The sequence below is a fragment of the Cyprinodon tularosa genome, unplaced genomic scaffold (assembly GCF_016077235.1).
Source record: "Cyprinodon tularosa strain WSP-4 unplaced genomic scaffold, ASM1607723v1 ctg479, whole genome shotgun sequence".
NCBI lineage: Eukaryota > Metazoa > Chordata > Actinopteri > Cyprinodontiformes > Cyprinodontidae > Cyprinodon > Cyprinodon tularosa.
Window position 1 is genome coordinate 327,501 of NW_024039206.1, and position 27,490 is coordinate 354,990.

The 27,490-nt window shown below is 45.2% G+C and overlaps 1 protein-coding gene and 1 long non-coding RNA gene across 2 annotated transcripts in view; both read right to left on the reverse strand.

The window, feature by feature from the left end:
• plcl1 (phospholipase C like 1) overlaps positions 1–27,490 on the reverse strand; it is a 210,316-nt gene that overhangs the window by 26,469 nt on the left and 156,357 nt on the right. The window contains exons 6-7 of the mRNA XM_038301953.1: positions 21,149–22,256; positions 20,770–20,946 (exon numbers count right to left, since the gene is read on the reverse strand). Coding sequence (XP_038157881.1) covers positions 20,770–20,946; positions 21,149–22,256 — 1,285 coding nt within the window. The remainder of the gene's footprint in view (positions 1–20,769; positions 20,947–21,148; positions 22,257–27,490) is intronic.
• Positions 8,647–9,438, reverse strand: LOC119794406. Its single transcript, XR_005282213.1, has 3 exons — positions 9,383–9,438; positions 8,929–9,211; positions 8,647–8,773 (listed from the first exon to the last, which is right to left on the reverse strand). It is a non-coding gene; the product is annotated as an uncharacterized LOC119794406 (long non-coding RNA).

Sequence of the window (27,490 nt, forward strand, 5' to 3'; positions counted from 1 at the left end):
ATGACAAGGCGCCCACCTCTGGATGACCTAAAATAAATCTTTAATATCTCTTAAACAAAAGTAGCACAAACAATATTTTTTTCTGCACAAATCTGCACTAACGTTGCACTAACCATTCAGTCTATTTGCAGAGTTTTTTGACGTGGGTGGGGTGTCAGCTTCACGCAGCTGCGCACGAGTCCTATCATGAAAAAAGGTTCATTGTGCGACCTGAGTAACGCGCAGTAACGGGGTGTCTGCAATGGTAACTGCGTTATAGTTACAGTCAAAGTAATTAGTTAGATTACTCGTTACTAAAACAAGGTAACGGCGTTAGTAACGCCGTTACTTTCAACGCCGTTAGTCCCATCACTGCGCACGACAAACAACCTCGTAACACCAGAGAGCAGTGTTGTGCCTGAACGCGTTCATTGAACAAAAGTTCATGAACTCGTTCATATTTTGGGCGAACGTGAACTGAACGTACTATATTACTGCCTGATGAATGTTATTGTGAACTCGTTCATTCTGGTGTCTGTGAACGGCACGCTCTCTCAGTTCGACTCCGTTCAATAAGATGCCAAATTTCTATAGAGTTCTCCAGGCGAAACCCCGGCTAATTCACACCGTAAATAAGCCTTAATATGTAGCGGGAAAAACACCCAATCTGGCAACACCAGCTACCAGTGTCGTAGCCTACAGCCGCGTGCGTCATCAAAACAAAATGCAGCGTGGAAGCCACAGCAGCATGGAGGCGACCGTCAGTGGTGGCTGGTGAAAAATATTTTTGGTGGGGCTGATATAGCCTAGTGTATGTCTCCAACTAATCCGGAATAAGAATTCAAATAAACAATTGGACAATACATACAATTTAACAGTAATGATTTAATTTACTATATAATAACAGTGATGATTTGGGTCACTGTGACGGGGTTCTTTGGCCTCCAAGAATCCAGGCTCAGTCGGGTTACCAGTGTTGGTGATTTATTGAGCTCAAAAACTCAAAACAGGGTGCAAAAGAAACTAAACATGTACAAGATACTCTGGGCCTCAGCCTCCCTCCAGTTGCCAGCAATGTCACAAAGAAACAAAACAGAAATGGCCGCTCTTCTTCCCACAGCCCTCATTAAATAGTTTAAGCCCCTCCCCTCAGGCTCTCTTATTTCTGATTTCTTCTCATTAATCAGTTTTGTCCATATATTACCTCCACAAACAATAGATATACAAAAACAAATAATTTTTACAAGTTAATTATTTTACACAGATTCATTGACTTATTCAATTACACCAAACTGGGTTTGAACCCAGCAAAGACGCAGCCAGACTGAAGATGACAAGTCCCCGTAGCATAAACACGTACACAGACACACACACGGCTAACCCCACTGAAATATTAAGTGTGCTCCCTCAATACGCCAGCAGGTAACCAGGAACAGCTTGTGTGTTTTAAGTTAATAGAGCTACTGGGCTCAGCGCGAGTGTATTGGTCCTCACAAACACAGTATAACAGGAATGTGTGTGTGGCACGCAAAGTTAGAGAGGTTGTTTTAAGCGACGAGGTGGATTCGTCACAGTCACAATAAGCATGACATGAAATGTTCATATCCTACAACAGGGATGTTCTTCTGGCAAACGGGTAGATAAATAAGGATCTCACCGAATTTGGTGGAAGCTGCATCTCGCTCGTTATGTTCGCCATCGTCCCTCTAATTGTCTGCACCTGCGCTTTGGTGCATAAGCCTGTTAAAGCGCAGTATTTTCAGAGCCCCAAGACCATAAAGTTCTGAGACGCTGATTGGCCATTAAATTATTAAATTCACCTAGCAATAGTACATGATTGGCAGATTCTCTGCAAATGTGGGTCAGTCTGATCACAGCCCCAAGACAGAGACGGTAGGAGTCTGTCTGTGGAAATCCACAAATGAATGACAGTAGGTAGGGAAATGTAGTTTATATAATTTGTTTTGCTTATAGGTACACACTCTAGAGAGTAAAACTGACATTTATGAGTTAATTTCTAAAAAATATATTTTACGTTTCTCTCTTCTTATCAGGCAGGGCGGTGCCACAGCGCCCCCTATGGGCCGGCCGCCACTGGCGACCGTGGAGGCGACAAAGCAGCAGTATGATCACTTAAAACAGTTTTATGACCAGGTGGTCGGTGAGGATGATGGCAACAATCTTACATTTCTCTGCAAACTTTGCTCGCCGGCTTTCAGTAAAAAAATCCGCACTGCAACCTGCCTGTTATAATTTTCCAGGATTCCTTTTTAGTATGTACTGAAATGAAATTTCAAATGGAAAAAAATTTTTAAATAAAAAAAAAACATTTGCACCTTAAAGACTACACTCCTGTTTTTCTTTTAATAATTCCTCATAAAAAAGACCATTCAAGCAGCACATTTTTCCTGATGTTTTTGAGAATATACTGTAGGGGTGAAAGCTGCAGCTGCTACTAGTGTGAAGTGAATGGACAGCAACAAAGCGTTAAAGCAACAATGGGGAAATGCTGTCCCCTCAATGCTAATGTAAACCCTGGTTGGATAAGGATTCAAAACTGGATATGAAGATGAAATCTGACGCACAGTTTCAGAGTTACAACTGATAAAATAATTGCTGTCTGTGGTTCTACAGTAGGCTATGTTGTAATTGAGCAATATATGAAAAAAAAAAAGAACTATGAACTAGTTCATTTTTTGGAACTGTGAACTTAGTTCAAAATTTTGAATTATGAACTATGAACGGAACTAGTTCATTTTAAAATGTGTGAACTGAACTTTGAACTAGTTCACGTAGAAAGAGAACTTTCCCACCACTGCCAGAGAGACACCTGCAAACCTTAACGCCCTGTATTCAACTAACAGAAGTTGCCCAATAATTAAAGTCAAACATTTCTTTCTGGGTTTTATTCCACTTTACCGGCGTGAGGCACATATATTAGATAATTATTGAAACTACCCACCTATTTAGATCTTTGGAGGCGATACGCTTCCTGCTTTAAGAATCCAGCGCTGTAGCCGTCGGTGTTTTCGTTTTACTCCAAAATGACTCGGTGAGAGACACGGACCCTCATACATTCTCGCCTCGACCTGCTTATCTTTAAAGTTTGCATTTCAAGATCACAGATCAAGAACGTAGCCTGAAGGAAATCTTTAACCTGCAGCAGTTGATCTGAGTTATTAGTCACAGAAGCAGCCGGCTAATGATCCAGCATTATTTTAATAATATACTGTTGTTACTGTGGTAACCCATTTAATTAGATGTGCTGATAGAAAGAGGCAGGGATATTCAGGGGGGATTATTCTAATGAAAATACGAACAGTGTTCATTAAAACCTGAGGTTGATCTTAGCTGATTGACTATCTGCTCCATCCTGAAGAAAAGTGCAGAAACAGACACTTCTACATCTGCATATCTTCTAGGGAACAGGAGACAGAGTTTTGGAACAGGAGCTGGCAGATGAGGGATTAGGGAGGATAGATGTAAATATAAAACTGCAGGGGATTAAATGGGAGCATTAGCTAAACCTGGTTTTACATATTTTATTTCTAAACTTTGGGAGACTTCTGGGGATTTCCTAAAAGCTGAAGACATAAAAATCTGTAAAAAAAAAATCTAATCCTCTTCCCTGACAGATTCGTACAAATAAATGAAAGACTTTATTCTCATTATTCCACATCAGAAAAGGTGGACATTTTATACCAGTATTTCTCATATGCTGTGCTTTTGATTAAAGGTGCCATAAGAAAATAGAAAAAAGAAAATAGGAAAAAAAATTATTTGAAAAAAATAATAATTTGAAACGAAAAACCAAGAAACATTTTCGGTTACTCTTGGTCAGCAAGGAATAATCAATGGATCATTTTCTACGTACGTAATACGTTCAAAGTGATTTAATGTATTTAGTGTCAGTAAAAAAATAAAAATAATAATTCTGTTGCCATCACTGAGTCTGGGAGCGGCCATTTTTGCCCAAATATAGTAGCCCCTCCCTCCTGCCATCTTCCAGCAGTGACGTCATGGTGCGGTAAGCCTAGCGCCATTCTCCCCGCTTTACAAGCTAAATCAATGGGAACTACTAGACACATCTGCATAGCATGGCTTTCACCGCCCCTGCATAGTAATCATGGCTATCCCTGCCCCTACATAGTTAGCATGGCTAGCACTGCCCCTACAAAGTTAGCATGGCTATCACTGCCCCCTACATAGTTAGCATGGCTATCACTGCCCCTACACAGTTAGCATGGCTATCACTGCCCCTACATAGTTAGCATGGCTATCACTGCCCCTATAGAGTTAGCATGGGTAGCACTGCCCCCACAGAGTTAGCATGGCTAGCACTGCCCCTACATAGTTAGCATGGCTAGCACTGCCCCTGCATAGTAAGCATGGCTATCACTGCCCCTACATAGTTAGCATGGCTAGCACTGCCCCTACATAGTTAGCATGGCTATCACTGCCCCCTACATAGTTAGCATTGCTATCACTGCCCCTACACAGTTAGCATGGCTATCACTGCCCCTACATAGTTAGCATGGCTATCACTGCCCCTATAGAGTTAGCATGGGTAGCACTGCCCCCACAGAGTTAGCATGGCTAGCACTGCCCCTACATAGTTAGCATGGCTAGCACTGCCCCTGCATAGTAAGCATGGCTATCACTGCCCCTAAATAGTTAGAATGGCTATCACTGCCCCTACATAGTTAGCATGGCTATCACTGCCCCTACATAGTTAGCATGGCTAGCACTGCCCCTACATAGTTAGCATGGCTATCACTGCCCCTATATAGTTAGCATGTCTAGCACTGCCCCTACATAGTTAGCATGGCTATCACTGCCCCTACAGAGTTAGCATGGCTATCACTGCCCCTACATAGTTAGCATGGCTATCACTGCCCCTACACAGTTAGGGACTAATTTCCCACTGGGTTCAGCTTCATAGTCATTGGTAGGACACTTCTTTGATTTTATTTATTTTCCTCAGGCTACTTATAAGCCCACAGCCCGTCTAATGTTGAAAGGGTGATATAATGACTATTACTGTTGATATATAATATAAATTTTACACAATCAGTAATAAAATGTCGTTTAAGAAAGGGGGATGATTATTAAGATTTTTTTTTAAGAAGGGGGATGCCACCTTCCTCCGCTCGAGTACTTGCTATTTTTACTTTCAGCATTTCCCCTATGCATATGTTAGCATCACTTAAGTGTTTGCAGATGTTTTTGTATTTGCAGCGTGTTTGCACTTAGTTTGTGTGATTGTAGAAAGAATCAGGTAGGGAGGCTAATGGAGAGATTAAATTTGTTTTTTTCTTTCATCTCACTTCTCTGTGTTTGCTATACTTGCTGTTCATGTATGTATTTGCAGCACATTTGCACCTCTCCAACATATCCATGGTCATGGGGATTACACCGTCAGTGTCTTTATGTAATAGGACATTGGAAAGGGTCATGGATCAAGTTGCAGGGAGGTTCAAGGAAGTAATATGCAATAAAGCAAGAGCTCACAAATCACTGTTTAATCCATCTGAAAATGGAAAGAGGAGTATTGCAGAGGTAACGGTTCACAGAGACAGCTATCAGTCACCATCAATCGCGCACTTCATGATTCCGGCCTTCATTGATAAGTGCAAAGATCAAAGCCACTGCAAAAAGAAAATCATCCCCGGCAGGAGGCGCAGCAAACATTTGAAAAATGTAAACCAGATTTGAATTTTGTTCAGTAGTTGAAGAAAATTTTTCTAAAAAACTGTAAAAGACATTATACTGAGGCCGGGGGGGGGGGGGGGGGGGGGGGGGGGGGCTAATCAATTACTCAAACAATGTTTATAGCCATTTACAATGCTGGAGTCACCAAACTGCTTTAAATAAAATCAGCATGACAGAAAAAAGAGCAGAAGAAAGAAAAATAGCAAAACCAAAGCCAAAAATGCCACTAAAATCCAGTCTAAATAACTAGGCTTTAAGATTGACCTTAAAAACAACAAAGTCAGCATTTCCCAGTAGCTCTAAGGAATAGTGATGCGTTGATGAGGCGTCATGAAGCCTTCAGCGAATCGCCAAACTTTATTACAGTTTTTTCTGAATGCTTAAGCACTAATCGTGATTCATGTAGCACAATTTCTAAAACTATTAATACGTATAGCAAAACCACTCACTGAGTCTCCAAAACTAAAAGCACAAACACTGCATTGCACTCAGTTTGCAATTTTGTAACACACATTTTGCAAAACTGTAGGCACAATTCACTGCACAACACTCTATTACCAAATTTCCAACACACTCCTAGCAAAAGTATACACATGTATGGCTATCATTAACACTATTTTGCCAACTGTCTGGCACACTTTCACATGTGAAAACTGTTTTAGATAATTAGTTCACTTTGCAATCAGCCTAAGCACTATAAATAAGCCACAGGTAAGCTGTCTGTGTAGAGTACAATGGATGAAGCAGTAAGAGTGAGAAGAGTGAGAATCAGAGGAGGCCGAGGGAGAGGACGTGGAGTTGAAGAAGCAAGAGGGTTAGAGGAAATTAGAGGAAGAGGACAAGGAGGAGCAAGAAGAGGACGAGGAGGGGAAAGAGGAAGGGCAAGAAGTGTAAGAAATAGAATAACTGATGACATCAGAGCTACAATAGTGGACCATGTCATCAACCATGGGATGACCCTGAGGGAAGCTGGCCAACGGGTTCAGCCTAATTTGAGCCGCTACACTGTGGCAAGCATCATTAGGACATTTCAAAATGAGAATCGGTAAGTACTTTTTAGCACCACCATACTCTAATGAGAAACACAACAGTACCATACATGCAAAAATACTGATATTGTTACTTTACAGAATTGCTAGACGTCCAGGTGTTGGGGGCAGAGGAAGAATGTTCACTCCAGAGCAAGAGACCCATATAGTGAACATGGTGATTGCCAATAATGCAATAAGACTGCATGAAATACAGCAGCGCATAATTGAAAATGACACCATCTTTCGAAATATACACAGTGTAAGCATATCTTCACTAAGTCGTGTACTTGCGCGCCACAGAATAAGAATGAAGCAAATTTACAGAGTTCCTTTCCAGAGAAACACAGAACATGTAAAGCAACTGCGATATGACTATGTGCAGGTAAGCTATAGTGTCGTTGGTTCTGAATTTGGAAGTGCATACTGTAGTGCTGTGCATGGGCCTGATGTGATGCATTTGTTTTGTCTTATCCAGAGAGTGATGGAACTAGAAGCAGATGCCATGGGACATGAGCTACTTTTTGTAGATGAAGCTGGTTTTAACCTCAGTAAAACCAGGAGACGTGGCAGGAACATTATTGGACACCGTGCCATCATCAATGTCCCAGGACAACGTGGTGGTAACATAACCATGTGTGCAGCTATAAGCCAAAATGGTGTTGTTCACCATCATGCAACCACAGGCCCATACAACACTGCACACATTATTGCATTCCTGGACACCTTACATGACATGCTCACTGTTCAGAGACCAGAGCATACCCGATATGTCATCATATGGGACAATGTTAGTTTCCATAGGGCTGCCTTGGTCCGCAACTGGTTTACAGACCACCCATTCTTCATGGCACTCAACCCCCCTCCATACTCTCCATTCTTACAGTTTTTCTGGATTGTTTACACACATTTCTGAAAACATGCCTCGTATTCTCAGAACTCTACACACAAATCCAACAAACACACACACAATGGGCAAAACCCTTCAATTCTCCTGCAAAATGAAACTTTACATTCAAAACAGTTTTATCTCTTCACAAAAGGCCATTTTGTGTTCAGATGACACACACAAACTATCATATGAACAGACAATTAAAAAAAGCATTTAAACACTGATGTGCTCAGTGTAAAACACCATTCTCCATTCATCATAATGACTTTTTGTTCAGTGTTACACTTACTACAGACATTAAATACATAAGTGCGTTGTAAAATATTTTAGAATATTGTTTTTATACTCAGAACACACAAATATACTGTAACAAACATGTTTTATTTTTCCCACAAAACAATGTACACAGTGTACATCCCAACTGACACAAAGTTGCACATACAGTGCAGAAGATTTTACTGTATACAGTTACAGTAATAATAAAAAAACAAAACAAAATAAACTATGCTGCATCCTCTCTTCTGTTTCGGTCTGGCCACAGTACCTCATCTACATCACAAGCAATGTTTTCCCTGGCCAAGCAGCGGGGGAAATATCGCCTAGCATGGCGAATCCAGCCATGAAAAGCATCAACTGCTATATCTCCACATGCGTCTTCCATAGCTTGGAAAAGGGGTATACGCGTTTCTGAATTTAGGTCGTACACTTTCCATCTCCAGGCAGAAAAAAATTCCTCAATAGGATTGAGGAATGGAGAATATGGAGGGAGATAAACAACTGAAAAGCGTGGGTGGTCAGTGAACCAGTTATGAACCAGAGCAGCCCGGTGGAAGCTTACGTTGTCCCAAATGACAACGTACCTGAGCTGCTCTGGGCCGTCTATCTGATCTGGTGGAATGAGTGTGTTGTGTAGGGTGTCCAGGAATGTGATCAGATGGGCAGTGTTGTATGGGCCAAGGGTAGCATGGTGATGGATGATGCCATGGTCGGTCACCGCTGCACACATTGTGATGTTCCCTCTGCGCTGGCCAGGGACTTCAACAATGGCACGCTGGCCGATTATATTCCTTCCCCTCCTTCGTCTTTTTGTGAGGTTGAATCCAACCTCATCAATGAAGAAGAACTGGTGCTCCACTGCATCCACCTCCAGCTCAAGGACTCTCTGAAACACACATGACAATATCAGAAGTAGACATGGAGCGGTCTCTATTGTGAAGCACAATCATTATGATTACAATATAATAGAAAGAAATATGTATGATTTATACAATGTTGACAGTATGCATCAAAGGTGGGAATGTACTGTATAGGACGTACTTGCACATAGTTATATCGCAATTCTTTGACCCTTTCTGAATTGCGCTCAAATGGCACCCTGTAGACCTGCTTCATCCTCAGTTTATTTCTGTGCAAGACACGGTCCAGCGTTGATAAACTTACCCTATCAATATTTTGAAATATCTCATTGTTTTCTATTATTTTTCTTTGTATTTGCCGTAAGGTAATGGCATTATTTTCAAGAACCATGTTCATGATCTCTGTTTCCTGTTCAGGAGACAGAAGACGGCCCCGTCCACCTCTTGTTGGTAATCTTTCAGTTCTGCAATACAAAGAGTGCAATACTGTAAATACTGTGTAGGAATACATTTCCCAAATACTCGAAACACAATGTCCTACAGAACAGTCCACAGGTAATACTGTACTACTGTACTCATTGAGTACTGTATTGATATGCAGTACTGCAGTTTTGTAGTGAGAGTAGATTTCTTACCTATTCTCATTGCGGAAAGTCCGGATGATGGATGCTACAGTGTACCTGCTCAAATTTGGTTGTACTCTTTGCCCAGCCTCCCTCATTGTTAGGCCATGGTTGACCACATGGTCAACCAAAGTTGCTCGGATCTCATCAGAAATGATTGTCCTTGGCCTTCCTCGTCCTCGTCCTCCCCATCGTCCTCCTCTTACTCTCACTCCTCTGGCTCTGGCTCTGCCTCTGTTTACAACATTGGCCTCCATTGCTCCAAAACAGAAGAGCTCACCTGTTGCCCTTCTATGCTAAAGCTCTGATTGCTGAGTGGAAACATGTGTGTTAGGTGTTTGCCCATGTGAGGAGTCAGTGTGCATAGTAGGGAAATTAACTTTAGAGTTTTGAATAACAGTGTGTTCCTTGTGAAAACAAAAGATTTTCTTCATGACAATTGTGTGTAGAGTTTTGGAAAAAGTGTGTTTTAGAACTGCAATTTGAGTGTAAAGCAGGAATTGTGCTTGTAGTTTAGCAGAATTGGTTCAGGGGGTTGGTGCATGAGTTACATTTTGTGGTCATTGTGTTTCAAGTACCAATATTTGTGTGTAAACAATCGAGAAAAACTGTAAATCCAATCGAGGAGTTCTTCTCTGCCTGGCGCTGGAAAGTGTACGACCGTCATCCTCATCAACAGGTAGCCCTTTTACAGGCAATGGAGGAGGCATGTGGAGATATTGACCAGGCATCATGTCAGGCCTGGATACGGCATTCAAGGAGATAATTTCCCCGGTGCCTTGGACTGGAGGATATCGCATGCGATGTGGACGAAATTTTGTGGCCGGACCCAGAAAGACGACATGATGAAGGCTTATTGTTTTTTTGTTTTTTGTGAAATTACTATTTTGTGTTCTGACTTTGTCTTGGTTTTGATGAGTGTGAATAAACAGCGATACTTGAAATTTGGATCCTTGTATATTTACATGACACTATGACAAAAGTATGACCTCAAATTGACATCTGTACACAGAGAAAGAGAAAGCCAAATGTGTTTTGTATTCATACCATCAGTGTGTAGTTGGCACATTGTGTGCTTAGTAGATGATGGCTTGTGTTTACTGTCTGATACGAAAACACAATTTTTACAAAGGTGTGCAGAGTTAATCTAGCTGTGTTCGCTTTTGCAAGAGAACTACAATGTTTTGGTAATTGGGTGAAAGGTTTTCTTATTTGTGTGTAGAGTTTTGCAAAAATAGCCAATAGTTACAAAAAATGTGCTTAAGCAATCAGAAAAAACTATAATACTCTGATACTCAACACTGACACCTGCTGGGCCTTTAACATCCTTACATGCTGCCGGTTCGACAGACTAAACTGACATTGTTTATTGCAATAAAAACAATTTAAGTCATTCTGTGTTATATTGTATTATTTTATATCTTTGTTTACATATTTTTTATATTTTTAGATGCAGTCAATAAATCACGTGAACATATTTGATCAATTGAACATGTAGGTGAAGATGCAAATGAGGATGCTTGTGGACTAGGTTTTAAAAAAATCAAAACAATAAATACGGCAAGTACGGTAAACTAAAAGTGAATTTGAATTTAATTTGAAATTAGATAAGTGATAAGTGAGAGAAACAGGATGACACAATGAGAAAATAAAAAAAATATGAGACCAAAATGGTCCCAAATGGCGGAAACCTTTCTATTGCCTTGAAGCTGCTCCATATTTCTTGATGAATTAGATAATAAAGCACAAAAGATCTGAGATTTTTTTGGCAGATGCATCCCGATGACAGATACGGATATAAACATGCATCCTGTATCGGTTACCTACATTTCTATCAAACACGGGGTTGTGCCGACACATCAGTGTTGCTGCACCCATCACTACTATGGAATTCAGCAAAAGCTGGTTCCCTTAGGGCCATAGTTGGGTCTTTCAAGGACTTCAGATAAGTATTGAGGGGAAGCCTAGAAGGGTTTAAAAGCAAAAAGTGGAAATCTTTCCCTAAAGAAACTGGAATCCACTGAGTTGAAAAGAGGCCTGGGGCGTCATGTGCTGTTATCGAGGAACTAAACAACTTCTTTGGAAGGTTTGAAGCACAAAACAACACTCCAGCAGTGAAAGCCGTTCCACACCAGGGAGAGGAGGCCCTCTGCCTTGACAGAGCTGCTGTGTGAACAACTCTAAGGAGAGTCCAGCCGAGGAAGGCCCAAGGCCCTCATAACATACCAGGTGGGTGTACAAGGAGTGTGTAGGGTAAATGGCTGGTGTCCTCACAGACATTTTTAACACCTCGCTGGATCAATAGTGTCAGCATGCTTCAAGTCTGCCTCCATTATTCCAGTCCCAAAGAAGCCTCAGGTCGCCTCCCTCAATGATTAGCGGCCTGTCGCTCTGACTCCCATCATGATGAAGTGCTTCCAAAGGCTGGTTAAAGAACACATCGTCCCCAGTCTGCCGCCAACATTCCACCCGTTCCAGTTCGCCTACCGACGGAACCGCTCCACTGAGGACGCCATCTCTGCTGCTCTCCACCTGAGCCTGGCACACCTGGAGGAGAAGAACACCCACGTGCGGATGCTGTTCCTGGACTTCAGTTCAACTTTCAACACCATCATCCCACAGCATCTGATGGGCAAACTGGAACAGCTGGGCTTCAATACACCCCTCTGCTATTGGCTGCTAGACTTCCTCACCAACAGACCTCAGTCAGTCCGGGTCGGACAGAACACTGTTCACCCTGATGACACACGTCTGTGTCTCCAGGTTCAAGATCAATCACATGGTGAAGTTTGCAGACGACACCACGGTGGTGGGCCTCATCAGAGACGACAACGACCTGGATTACAGAGAGGTGGAGCAGCTGCTGGTGCAGAGATAACAGCCTGATCCTGAAGGAGGAGAAGACCAAGGAGATCATGGTGGACTTCAGGAAGAAGCGGCCTAACCACGCTCCACTGCTCATTAACAGCTCAGCTGTAGAGGTGGTCAGCAGCACCACATTCATCACAGACACCCTCACCTGGACTGGAAACACCACCTCACTGGTCCAAAGGGCCCAGAAGCGCTTGGACTTCCTGCGGAGGATGAGGAGAGCCCACCTTGTTTTGATTAAAGCCCCAGAAAAGTACAGAAGCACTGAAACCCTAAATTGCCTTAAAGGTATACTATGCAATCGGTGTTGATTTTCCAGCGAGGCTCCCCCCAGAGGGCGAAAGTAAAAGTGCACTGTCGTAAATATGCTCAGCTGTTCTCCTGGTTTCTCCGTCAAGCCAGGCGCGGTTGTTTTGAGCTTAGCAGACAGGCGAACGCAACAAACCACCATGTCTACTGCGGTAAGTGACTATTTTGTTCCAATTTTCGAGTTTGAAAATTTAGCATGTTTTCATACATTATTTGTTATGCATGTGTCTAAATAACAAAGATTGTAGTTAGCCAAGTTCTCGCCGTAAAGCAAGACCGACTCTCGCGATGCACGAGACTTCTGAGCCTGTGGGTGCGGGCCGAGGGCTCGGCTGGTATTTCCCCTACAGACCACCAGGGCGGCCGAGAAAACCTTTGTTCGACCTGAAATTACTCATTTAATCATCCAAAACGTTATGAAACACATTAACTGAAAAATGTTGCATAGTATGCCTTTAAATTGAGATAAAAAAAAACTTATATATCTAGTGGAATTTAACTGTTCTGTTTTCAGTCTAACTGTTTATTTTTTTAATAAATCAGTTTTTGCAGCTTCACACCACTAGCTGTGGATCCACAGACTGCAGACCTCTGTTCTAACTCAGATAACAACAAAGCCGTTATTTCCCAGTGTCTGTAAGTCAGTAGCCTGGTTTAACTGGTCACCCAGTGGCTGCAGGATCAGACGTGTAGGAGGGGGATTCTGAAGTGTCGCTTACTGTATCTAAGCCAGCTTATCTTTCTATGATACTAAAATACATGCCGTATATACAACACAAATTAGATGTAATGTATTTTCCTAAATAAAATGAGCTTGTACTGAACTGGACCCAGCTGCAGAGTGATGGATAGAGACTAATGTTCTGACCGGTGTTTGTACCACTGAGGCAGTGAAAATGAGAAAAGAACCGTACATGGGTGATGCAAAGGAAAAAACCAAATGGACACACTGAATAGCAAACTCACATGGAGCGTTATATCCTGCCCATGCAAACACATGCATCCGTCTCTGACAAATAAATCATCCATTCCAATCTTACATAAAGCCTGTCTCCTGCCAAACAGCTGCTCCAATTACTGTCGACTGATTACAGGTATTATTCTGATCTTTTTTAGTCTTTCTGGGGGTACATTATGTCTGCACGGAGCGACTCACACACACACACACAGAGGACATATGAGTGCTTGTCATCGCAGCTCAGCTAAACTCGTGCAGCACTCTGTAGGGGGTGGAAAAAGCTCAATCAGCAAGTCATCAAATGTCATCTGTTCTAGTTAATTTGCTCCAAATATCCTTGTTTTCAAAGGAGCACCTCATTTTGATTGTCTGCCCCCCCTCCCAGCACTCCTGTTCAATTATCCACTCTGAGCTGTATTTTCCTGCAGGTGCGATGCAGCAGGATGGTAGACATGAACCTCTCTAAATTACACAAACCACTCTGCTTGTTTGTTAACTCATCCTAAAACACTGATTCAGGTTCATGTTTCAATGAGCTACGAAATCAACAGTTGCTTTAAAAGCTGCATCAAGTTGAAAGCTTTAAAGATTTCTAATAATTATGAGCCCTTAAAGGAAATTCTAAAAAAACATGAGGTGTTTTGCAAACATGAGAACCATGAAGAGCGGTCAAGTGTTTATATAAATAGAATTTAAAATCCTTCTTCGCACAAAAAGCCCTTAAATGGCCAAGCTCCATCTTACATCAGAGATCTGATTGTTCCTGATGTTCCTAACAGAGCACTTCGCTCTCAATCTGCGGGTTTACTAGTGGTTCCTAGAATTTCTAAAATTTGTTAGAGTTACAGTGGCTCAGGTTATCCTGAGCTATCTCTATAGTTCTGCTGCTATAGGCTTAGACTGCTGGAGGACATAGGGACCCCTTTTTCATCATTCTGCTTCATTTTATCTCTATTCTCCCACTCTGCAGAATCTGTTAGTTCATTCTCTAACGTTCTGCTCTCTCTGCTTTTTCTCATGGTAGCTTCATCTGGTCTGTTCCTGTTTGGCTGTGACTCCATCCTGGAGAGAAATATCAGCTGTGCTGCTGCCATCAACACCTTTGTTTCTAGATGTTGGAGCTTGGCCTGTTTTCCAGTGTAGTCCTGTTTCTCTGACTGTGACTAACTGGATGTGCTCTCTTCATCCTCTGACATGGGAGCTGGCTCGGAGCTCGTCTGCCTGGCTGTGTGTTTCCTGGACGGGGCCGCCTGTGGAGCTGGTTGACAGTTGCCTTTTGTATCTATGCTTCTTTTTCTATGTCTGCTTCTGTCTCCTTGAACCCCAGTGGGCCTCAGCAGATGGCCGCTCACACTGAGCCTGGTTCTGCTGGAGGTTTCTTCCTGTTCAAAGGGAGTTTTTCCTCTCCCCTGTCGCTACAAGCATGCTTAGTGTGAGGGATTGCTGAAGAGTCAATGAGTCGATGCAATCAGCTGGTTTTCCTGAGACATAAAACTCAATCTGACTGGATGATGTGGTGAACTGGAAAGTGCCTTGAGATGACATGTGTTGTGAATGGGCGCTATAGAAATAAACTGAATTGCATTGAGTAAACCTCAGGTGGTTCCTTCCAAAACCTTGATTCTGTCATGAACCTTAATTTTATTTGACATAACAGCAGATGGCCGCTCACACTGAGCCCTGGTTCTGCTGGAGGTTTCTTCCTGTTAAAAGGGAGTTTTCCTCTCCACTATTGCTACATGCATGCTTTGTTAGAGGGTTTGCTTTAGAGACAATGAGTTGATGCAATTAACTGGTTTTCCTTAGATAGAAAACTTGGAATCAATCTGACTGGATGATCTGGTGAACTGGAAAGTTCCTTGAGATGACATGTGGTGTGAATGGGCGCTGTAGAATGAATTTAATTGAATATAAAGAGGGGTTCACACGGCAAGATAACCTTTGGATTTTCCATCCTGATCTTCCCCTTCAGATAATCCTGTGTCTTCAGAGTGATTCGTCTGCTCAGAATAATGTCGGCATGGAGGGAAATTTGTTGATGAAAGCCAAGAACAAATTTTGGAAATGGAGAGAAAAATAATACTCCAAAATAATACTTTTTAAACCAAAAATGGTTATGAAAATGATTTTGCTGTTCTTTTATCAAAACCCTATTTTTCATATTTAATTTTTTACATTTTTGTTTTTCAAACAAATTTTTTTAAAACATATTTTATATTTTCAATATTTTTTCAAAATGCTTAGTTTCCCACTGTGAGTTTTTTAATATTGTATTCTTTTCAAACTGCGTTTCCCAGATCAGATCCTCTTTACTCCCAGGCCAATCCAAACGCTGGCCGCTGACGCCCACATTGACCATTTAAATGTTTTTGTTAACGTTCATGCAGACCAATACTCCTTACTCCAGAGAAAAGCCAGGAGTTAAAAGAACACCAATATGATTAGATTAAAAGAAGACGGTAAAGTTACTCTGAAAGGCTTTTGTGATTACAATGTTTTAAAGTTTCATTACTGCGTTCAAATTTCAATTTACAAAAAGTGTTCTTTGCTTGTAACAATAATGGAAGAAAATCACTCCATAATGAACCGACTGCACATTTTGGGAAGCACTTTCTGGCCTAAAACACCTCATAACTACTTATTTTCCGTCTCATCATGGCAAACAGAACAAAGCCTCTCTCCCCCACTGTCTGCACAGTTTTTTTCTTGTGAAGTCTGCTGTACTTGTAGAGTTGCTGGATAGAATGCACCTAAATCTTTTACGATCATGTGTGGGCGCACTTTAGTTTTAAAGACCACTGGACAATTTTTTAATCTTTGTTAACCAGCCCTTAAGGAGCTTTAATGATCTTTTCAATTGCTCCAACAGCATTATGAGTAACTGTGGAGAAATGACCAATAAAATGTCCTCCATGAGTTTCAGGTCATTCTTTTCTGTTCCACAATAGGCTTAGCTTGGTTTTAGAAAGCTGCTTTATGGTTTCTAACCTCAGTTCATCTAAAACTTGATTAACTTCAGTCTAAATAGAGAAGATCTTTACAGAAACTGAAGAATAACTCAAGTTTTTATGTCACTCATTTCATGATCCGGTTCCTCTGTGGTTTCGGTTAACAGCTTGTAGAAAGCTCTCTAAGGGCGGCTGTCCTGCCTTTGTCCATCATGTAGGACAAAGTAGTTATTTATGACAATTATAGCTTCAGGATGCGATGCAGGGATCAGGTCCCACACAGAAGGCTGCAGGTTTTTCACTTTTAATGTCTTAAAAATAAAACCTGGGTTTGGATTAAGCTGCAGTTCAGATCCGGATCCAGATCTGGACTCTTACAATCCCTGTTCATACATACATCATCCAGAAAATTTGACTTCTGGTAAGAAAAAAAAATATTTTTAAAGTACGTTGTTCTTCACCACAGGCTAATGTTGGACGGGGCAGACGGTCACCGGAACAGACCGAGAGCGGGACAGACCGACAGCGGGACAGACTGACACCGGGACTGACCGACAGCGGGACAGACTGACAGCAGGACTGACCAACACCGGGACTGACCGACAGCGGGACAGACTGACACCGGGACTGACCGACAGCGGGACAGACTGACACCGGGACTGACCGACACCGGGAAAGACTGTCACCGGGAAAGACTGTCACCGGGACAGACCGACAGAGGGACTGACCGACAGCGGGACAGACCAACAGCGGGACAGACTGACACCGGGACTGACCGACAGCGGGACAGACTGACAGCAGGACTGACCGACACCGGGACTGACCGACAGCGGGACAGACTGACACCGGGACTGACCGACACCGGGAAAGACTGTCACCGGGAAAGACTGTCACCGGGACAGACCGACAGAGGGACTGACCGACAGCGGGACAGACCAACAGCGGGACAGACCGACACCGGGAAAGACTGTCACCGGGAAAGACTGTCACCGGGACAGACCGACAGAGGGACTGACCGACACCGGGACAGACCGACAGCGGGACAGACCGACAGAGGGACTGACCGACACCGGGACAGACCGACAGCGGGACAGACCGACATCGGGAAAGACTGTCACCGGGACAGACCGACAGCGGGACAGACCGACACCGGGACAGACCGACAGCGGGACAGACCGACAGCCGGACAGACTGACAGCAGGACTGACCGACACCGGTACAGACAGACAGCGGGACAGACTGACAGCGGGACAGACTGACAGCGGGACAGACCGACAGCCGGACAGACCGACAGCCGGACAGACCGACAGCCGGACAGACCGACAGCGGGACAGACCGACAGCCGGACAGACTGACAGCGGGACTGACCGACAGCCGGACAGACCGACAGCCGGACAGACCGACAGCGGGACTGACCGACAGCCGGACAGACCGACAGCGGGACAGACCGACAGCCGGACAGACCGACAGCCGGACAGACTGACAGCGGGACTGACCGACAGCCGGACAGACCGACAGCGGGACAGACCGACAGCCGGACAGACCGACAGCGGGACTGACCGACAGCCGGACAGACTGACAGCAGGACTGACCGACACCGGGACAGACCAACAGCGGGACAGACCGACAGCGGGACAGACCGACAGCGGGACAGACCGACAGCCGGACAGACCGACAGCGGTACAGACCGACAGCCGGACAGACCGACAGCGGGACAGACTGACACCGGGACTGACCGACAGCGGGACAGACTGACAGCAGGACTGACCGACACCGGGACTGACCGACAGCGGGACAGACTGACACCGGGACTGACCGACACCGGGAAAGACTGTCACCGGGAAAGACTGTCACCGGGACAGACCGACAGAGGGACTGACCGACAGCGGGACAGACCAACAGCGGGACAGACCGACACCGGGAAAGACTGTCACCGGGAAAGACTGTCACCGGGACAGACCGACAGAGGGACTGACCGACACCGGGACAGACCGACAGCGGGACAGACCGACAGAGGGACTGACCGACACCGGGACAGACCGACAGCGGGACAGACCGACATCGGGAAAGACTGTCACCGGGACAGACCGACAGCGGGACAGACCGACACCGGGACAGACCGACAGCGGGACAGACCGACAGCCGGACAGACTGACAGCAGGACTGACCGACACCGGTACAGACAGACAGCGGGACAGACTGACAGCGGGACAGACTGACAGCGGGACAGACCGACAGCCGGACAGACCGACAGCCGGACAGACCGACAGCCGGACAGACCGACAGCGGGACAGACCGACAGCCGGACAGACTGACAGCGGGACTGACCGACAGCCGGACAGACCGACAGCCGGACAGACCGACAGCGGGACTGACCGACAGCCGGACAGACCGACAGCGGGACAGACCGACAGCCGGACAGACCGACAGCCGGACAGACTGACAGCGGGACTGACCGACAGCCGGACAGACCGACAGCGGGACAGACCGACAGCCGGACAGACCGACAGCGGGACTGACCGACAGCCGGACAGACTGACAGCAGGACTGACCGACACCGGGACAGACCAACAGCGGGACAGACCGACAGCGGGACAGACCGACAGCGGGACAGACCGACAGCCGGACAGACCGACAGCGGTACAGACCGACAGCCGGACAGACCGACAGCGGGACTGACCGACAGCCGGACAGACTGACAGCAGGACTGACCGACAGCGGGACAGACCGACAGCCGGACAGACCGACAGCGGGACAGACCGACAGCGGGACAGACCGACAGTGGGACTGACCGACAGCCGGACAGACTGACAGCGGGAAAGACTGTCACCGGGACAGACCGACAGCGGGACAGACTGTCACCGGGACAGACCGACAGAGGGACTGACCGACACCGGGACAGACCGACACCGGGACAGACCGACAGCGGGACTGACCGACACCGGGACAGACTGTCACCGGGACAGACCGACAGAGGGACTGACCGACACTGGGACAGACCGACAGAGGGACTGACCGACACCGGGACTGACCGACACCGGGACAGACCGACAGCGGGACTGACCGACACCGGGACAGACCGACAGCGGGACAGACCGACACCGGGAAAGACTGTCACCGGGACAGACCGACAGAGGGACTGACCGACACTGGGACAGACCGACACCGGGACAGACCGACAGAGGGACTGACCGACACCGGGACAGACCGACAGCGGGACAGACCGACACCGGGAAAGACTGTCACCGGGACAGACCGACAGAGGGACAGACCGACAGAGGGACTGACCGACACGGGGACAGACCGACAGCGGGACAGACCAACATCGGGAAAGACTGTCACCGGGACAGACCGACAGCGGGACAGACCGACACCAGAACAGACCGACAGCGGGACAGACCGACAGCGGGACAGACCGACAGCCGGACAGACTGACAGCAGGACTGACCGACAGCGGTACAGACAGACAGCGGGACAGACTGGCAGCGGGACAGACCGACAGCCGGACAGACCGACAGCCGGACAGACCGACAGCGGGACTGACTGACAGCCGGACAGACTGACAGCAGGACTGACCGACAGCGGGACAGACCGACAGCCGGACAGACTGACAGCAGGACTGACCGACAGCGGTACAGACAGACAGCGGGACAGACTGGCAGCGGGACTGACTGACAGCCGGACAGACCGATAGCGGGACAGACCGACAGCCGGACAGACCGACAGCAGGACAGACCGACAGCAGGACAGACCGACAGCGGGACTGACTGACAGCCGGACAGACTGACAGCAGGACTGACCAACACCGGGACTGACCGACAGCCGGACAGACCGACAGCGGGACAGACCGACAGCCGGACAGACCGACAGCGGGACAGACCGACAGCCGGACAGACCGACAGCGGGACTGACCGACAGCCGGACAGACTGACAGCAGGACTGACCAACAGCGGGACAGACCGACAGCCGGACAGACCGACAGCGGGACAGACCGACAGCCGGACAGACCGACAGCAGGACAGACCGACAGCCGGACAGGCCGACAGCGGGACTGACCGACAGCCGGACAGACTGACATTGGGACAGACCAACACCGGGACTGACCGACACCGGGAAAGACTGTCACCGGGACAGACCGACAGCGAGAAAGACCGACACCGGGAAAGACTGTCACCGGGAAAGACCGTCACCGGGACAGACCGACAGCGGGACAGACCGACAGCAGGAAAGACTGTCACCGGGACAGACCGACGGAGGGACAAACCGTCACCGGGACAGACCATCACCAGGGCATAACCATCAAGTCCTCTTACCTGAAACTCAAATGTCTCATCAAACATCGGCTCATCCTGGTTCTGAGCGGCGGTGCGCGTCCGCTGCTCGGCGCAGTCGGCCGGGACGCCGTGCACCTCCAACACTACGTACGGGTCAATGACTTCCCCCTTGGCCCCGGACCCCTGAGGCTTTGGCAGGTTGTGGGCACTGATGACCTACACGACAAAACACAGAGCTGCTCATGTTTAGTTCAACAGGTCTGAAGAAAACCAGAGAAATGTCAGAGCGTGAAGAAATCCACCATAAAGTGAAATCAAATAGTAATCAAAATAGTTTAACAGCAAATCGGAAGCGTTTGTAAAGAAACATTAATTCATTAACTTAAATAACTGTGAAAAAGCAGAGTAGCTTCTGGACCTTAATGCGCAGAGTTTGGGGTGGGACTCCCGGCACGCAGCCATGGGTGTGGGCACTGAAGTACGAAACTGCGTCCCTCATCACAGCTGGCCGTAGGACGTAGCCGCAACCCCCGTTCTGTGAGAAGCGGCCTCGATGGAGGTCCAGCATGGCGCCTGGAGTCTGCTGGTTTAAGGCCACTAGCTGGACCCCTCCTTTCCAGTATCCTTGTGGGTTGGGGTTACTGGAGTCCAGGCGCACTGAGCTGGGTCGTACCCTGGTTAGGGTGCGTTTGGTGAACTGAACGAGGTCCTCTGGGCTTTCGCTCGTCAGCCGTCCAGCCTCTCCTTCGCCCAGAGAGCACATGGTCCAGTAAGGCATGTCAGGGGGAAGGGGTGATCCGGGGGACGAGGGGCTGCTGGGGGGCGACTGACTCTGCTTGTTACTTCCTCTCTGAGCGTAAAAGCTGCGGCTGCTTGTCCGAACAACAGCAACCAGGTCCGACAGGTCTTTATGGAGGGTTAGCTTCCTGGGCTGAGAAGGAGGAGGCACTACCAAGACCACACCTAGTTCCTCCTCCCCGGGGATGGTCATCCTTCTTCCAGCCAGGGGCCCCCCTCCTCCTATCTCCTCATCCTCCTCTGATACCTCCCCGTCAGAGCCGTCCTCCTCTGGAGGGAGCTTTTTCCCAACAATAAGGATCCGCCCCTTCAGCTGCTCCGGGGAGGGAAGGGTGGTCGCCCTCCCTCCCAGGCTCACATGTAGGGCCTCGGGTTTATAGAGCCGGGATCCAAACACTTTCTTGAGGTGGTGTGCCATGGTGCGCTGCTGACCTGGTGAGCACCGGTGACACAAGTAAAGCAGGAGTGGGTACTGCGACGTCAGGAAGGCGTATTTATTCACCACCTCCAGCGCCGAGCGGATAGTAACGGGTGCATGGTGGTGATGGTGATGATGGTGGCGGGAAATATCAGGCCCGTAGTCGACCCCAAGCAGAGGCTCGCCCTCAGGACCGTCTGTGACGCCCAGCTCCAGGCATCGACAGCCTGATTGCAGAGCCTTGGTCAGCCCTCCGAGGTCCGCTCTTCCATGGACCTGGTCATCAAGCAGGTAGGAGCGGTACGACGTACTGGAAGGAGAGACACAAGTCTTCAAAGGATTGAAATGCAATTTTTTTCCACCCTTCTTCTTCCATTACGGATTAATTATGAAATATATTGGGCTTTTGATATTGAGACAAAAGAGCCAAAAGTGGTAAAGTAGAAGATTTTTTTTTAGAAATTTTTACGGTGGCCCTGAAGTGCAAACTGCAACTACAAATCTAAAAGTGCAACTACATTAAGGAAATCGCAACTACATAAAGCAAAGCGCAACAACATTAAGGAAATCGCAACTACATAAAGCAAAGCGCAACTACATTAAGGAAATCGCAACTACATAAAGCAAAGTGCAACTACATTAAGGAAATCGCAAATAGGGCTGGGCGATATAGAAAAAAAGCTTATCGATAAAAAGAAATGCATATTGATCGATATCGATAATTATTGAAAAGATTTGAAACCATATTTTATGTGCAGCTCTGCCTGGACTTTTTATAATATTGCTAAATGAATTAATTTTAATAAAAAATACAAACACAGACTTCGAATTAAATCTTTATTTAACCAACTTTTTTAACCATAACAGAATTCTTTTAAAGAAAAATAACTTAAGAGACCTGAGTTATGTTATTAAATACTGACAAAGAATAAACTACAGTGATCAGAAAAGTGACCAAAATAAATATAAAAAATAAATAAATGCCCCCCCACCGCCGCCGCCGCCCCCGTTTTCTGCTTTAACCTGAGTTATTACTTTGAAGTTTCTGGCCCCTCAGCATTTTTATCTCAATTGTTAGAACTACGTGGGAAACTGCCCAGAACTGAAAATATATATATATTTTCCGAAGATTCCTCGGAAGAGAGCCTACACAGGGGCCTACACAGCTCGTACTCCTGCGGGTGTGAGCGGCTGAGATGATAAAAAAAAAAAAAAAAGTTGGTTGCGTTATCAGACTTGGTTTTCACTGGTTCCCGACACATTTTCCAGATGACTGTGGTTTGTTTTTGGTCCGACTTGCCATGACCGAAATACTGCCAGACTGCCGAACTACAAAAACCTTTCTTTGAAACAATTTCCTCCGCCTCTCCTTGCTGCGACATCTTCATGTGCTCTGTGTTGTGGTTTGAGAGGGCGGCGCTTGGTGACGGCATGTCTGGGTCCGCGATTGTGATTGGTTGGGAGGAAGCAGTGACTAGCATAAACCTACATGCTAGGCTACAATGAGAAGGAAGGAAAACTGCGTTTATTTTTTATCGAACTTTTATCGACCCTCTTTTTTTCTATTGCGCCACACGTCTATCGATCGATATATATCGTTATTGAATTATCGCCCAGCCCTAAGCGCAACTACATTAAAGGAATAGTACACCAAAAACATGATTAGCCTTCATTTTCTACTCACCCCCATGCTGAACAACACTCTGGAGTACTTTTTTGATATCTCAAATGCATCTGGAGATCTGGGAGGCTTCTTGCTGTCTGCTGACATTCAAATAATGGAGGTCTATTGTGCCCGAGACAGAAAGGTCCATAAAAGTCCACAAAAACGTGTCAATATTCCTCCATACTGCTCATCCAATGTATTCCAAGTGTCCTGAGTGGGTAGCATCCAGAATTTACTCGAAACGAAGTCATTTAGAATGTTTTTAGAGCATAAACAGTAGTGTATAGGATTTCCTGAAAGCGCGCACATGCGCGTTCATGACGCTACGGAAGCCGGCAGACCCAACCAGATGAAAGTGCGCATTCAGCGTCTGCTCTGCCAATAATGCAAGCGTAGAAGAAGAAATGTGCTGTTTACCTGTGCAAAGAAAGAAACAACGAAAGAAAAATGTCTGAGGACTTCAGTGTTGAGGAAGAGCATGAGTTCTTTGCCGAGCTGAATGCGCTGGTTTGGTCTGCCGGCTTCCGTAGCGTCGTGAACGCGCATATGCGCGCTTTCAGGAAATCCTACACACTACTGTTTATTCTCTAAAAACATTCTAAATGACTTTGTTTCGAGTAAATTCTGGATGATACCCACTCAGGACACTTGGAATACATTGGACGAGCAGTATGGAGGAATATTGACACGTTTTTGTGGACTTTTATGGACCTTTCTGTCTCGGGCACAAAAGACCTCCGTTATTTGAATGTCAGCAGACAGCAAGAAGCCTCCCAGATCTCCAGATGCATTTGAGATATCAAAAAAGTACTCCAGAGTGTTGTTCAGCATGGGGGTGAGTAGAAAATGAAGGCTAATCATGTTTTGGGTGTACTATTCCTTTAAGGAAATCGCAACTACATAAAGCAAAGCGCAACTACATTAAGGAAAACAAAACAACATTAACCTAACGGAAAAGGTAGGTACCAGTGGGAAACATGAGACATCGCTGATTGGACGACGGCAACGTTTGACCCTTGAACCGGAAGTTGCGTCGTCTGAACAGTCCAGCTTCTTTTAAGTGTGTCTTCAGTGTAAGCAAACTAACTGAAATTTCGTGATTAGTCTCGAGCATATCCAGTATCACCTCGTACGTATGTCCTGATTCAAAATATTCCCGGATAACGGCAGCTATGTTTGGGGCGCCGACAATATCCATGTTTTCAAAAGTCGCAGCAGGCAGAATGACTTCTGGTTCAAGGGTCAAACGGCGCCGTCGTCCAATCAGCAATGTCTCATGTTTCCCACTGGTACCTACCTTTTCCGGTAGGTTAATGTAGTTTTGTTTTTCTTAATGTAGTTGCGCTTTTAGATTTGTAGTTGCAGTTTGCACTTCAGGGCCACCGTACATTTTGGTGAGTTATATACAAAAAAGGTTCCATAGGTGTTCTGATCACAATTACCCTAATAAAATATTTTCTTACTGAACTATGATGAATATATGATAATGAATATTATCTACAAAGTGTCAAACCTTCCAGTAAAATATATTTAATCTTATTTTTTGTAACTAAGTTTTCCCACAAACCTAAAAATTGCTTTATATTAACTTTCAGTCGCTATGAACAGCAGCGAGAAACTTTGTATCGTCCATCAGGTCCTTACTCTGAATTTTTAGATGAGTTTTCAGAATTTCTATCTGATTTGGTGTTGAATCCATGCTAACATTTAAGGTGATAGCTTTGATGCAGCCTTTAATGCTATCTTAGACACTATTGGCTTTGTTCAAAATGTAAATAGTCCCACACATTCTCACCTTCATAGTTTGTACCTTGTTCTGACACATGTCACTGAATGTGAAGAAATAACAGTATTTCCTCACAACCCTGTCATCTCTGACCACTTTTTAATAACCTTCAGGATTACTTTACCAGAGTTCTCCTCCCCGAAAAGAAGATTTCACTTTAGCAGATCATCTTCAGATAGTGCAGTTCTAAATTTTAAAGAATCTGTTTCACCTTTATCTCTGCTTCATCACTAAACAATACGACAGAGGGCAACCATTTAATTTATTCCCCTTCACAAATTGAAGACTTTGTTAATGTGGTTAATAGTTCTCTGGGCCTTAGACAATCTAGCCCCTTTGATAAAGAAAAAACTGGCTCCTTGGTTTATTGCAGAGCTGTGCACTCTGCAGCAACATGCCTACAGGAATCCTACGTAGTCTGGAAAAATAGTTCACTGCTGCATAAGAGGACCCTTCGTAAAGCAAAAGCAGCATACTTCTCCTCATTAATAGAGGAGAATATGAATAATGCTAGATATCTTTTTAATCCAGTTCCCAAACTCACCCAGAGCCATAGCTCTGTGGAACCGTCCATTCCACCTGCTCTTAGCAGTAATGATTTTATAGGATTCTTTATAAATAAGATTGATTTAATCAAAAATAAGATAATTAGCACTCCTCTTACTATGATTGGTTTGTCTCTGGAAGGTGAGGCAGCATCTGAGGTAACCATAGCATCTGATCCGGGTTTAGACTGCTTTGCTCCAGTTGAAGTTTCAGAGTTAACATAACTGTTATCTCCAACTAAGCCTCCTACTTGTATGTTAGATCAAGTGAACGGCTCAATAAACATTAAAACTCTTCAAGTCATGAAAATGTCTTCATGTTGAAGCATTTTATTTCTAGAGCACTTTAAAAAAAAGCTAAATGATAACCGAAGTGCTGCACAAAACACCTAAATGTATAAATATATTAATCAATCTGACTTTTGAAAAATCCTCTGCCTCTATTTTTTTCTTTCCTGTACAGACATCAATCTTTTCTTTTTGTGGCTGTGTGATGCTAGAAGAAGCTGCTATGAAAGCACAGTCATGGATCTTAGAAGTATTTAACATAACAATTATGCCAGAGGAGACCTGCTCTCTAGAAATCTCTAAGTGTCGAGCTTGAAGGCTGTCCTATAAAAAGATAACCTAAGTCTGGGGTGTAGTTTTAGGCAATTTTCAAAGTGAGAGTGAAAACATTAGCTGGTTCTACCCGACTGTTCGTTGCACAGCTCTGCTCTTTGCAAGATGACAGGCAGCTTCAGATGACCTAACATAGCGTGTAACATAAAACTAGCACAATATGCAACCCTTAATGTGCATACCGGTTTCATTTATTGGATTTAGTGGTGGCTTGCACACAGCAGTCCCTAAGCAGAACCATCTGGTGGATGAGCAGAAAGCAGCCACTGAATGAACTCCAACAGCAGCAGAGGAGCACTGGATGGTTTTCTGATATTTCTTTATGTCCAAAAAAAAAACAAATCACTTTACCGCAGACATGGGTTTGCCAGATATATACCTGCACTTTAATGCAGCATGGCTGCTTCTGGGACATTCCTGTTCAACTGGGACCTGGTTTGCAGGAATCAGGTGATCCGTGCAGATAACAGAGTGAGCATGCTAAGCGATCTGAAAACAATCCTGTATGTGGGTTAAAAAAAGAGGGCCTACACATACATGCATTACCAACCTCTAAACCAGCTGAGCTGTGTGCATTGTTTTCAGCCTGATTGGTGTTTGAGCTGCATGAACAGCCGAAATCACACAGAAAATGGAGTTAGTTTTCACACGTTACAGTTATAAAATCTATTATAATTTATTCAGATTTTATCTGATACACCAATACAACACTGCAAAAAAATGATATCTAAGTGAGTCAATTTTTCTTAAAATAAGTGCATTTTTTCTTGAATTAATCAGGTAAGTGGGACGCTTTCCCAGGGAGTAAGGCAACTTACATTTAAAACAAGAAAAAAAACAACTGCAGTCTCTTATTTCAAGAGCATAATATCTAATTATCTCATTTTACACTTATTTTAAGAGTAAAAATGCTCATTCCATTGGCA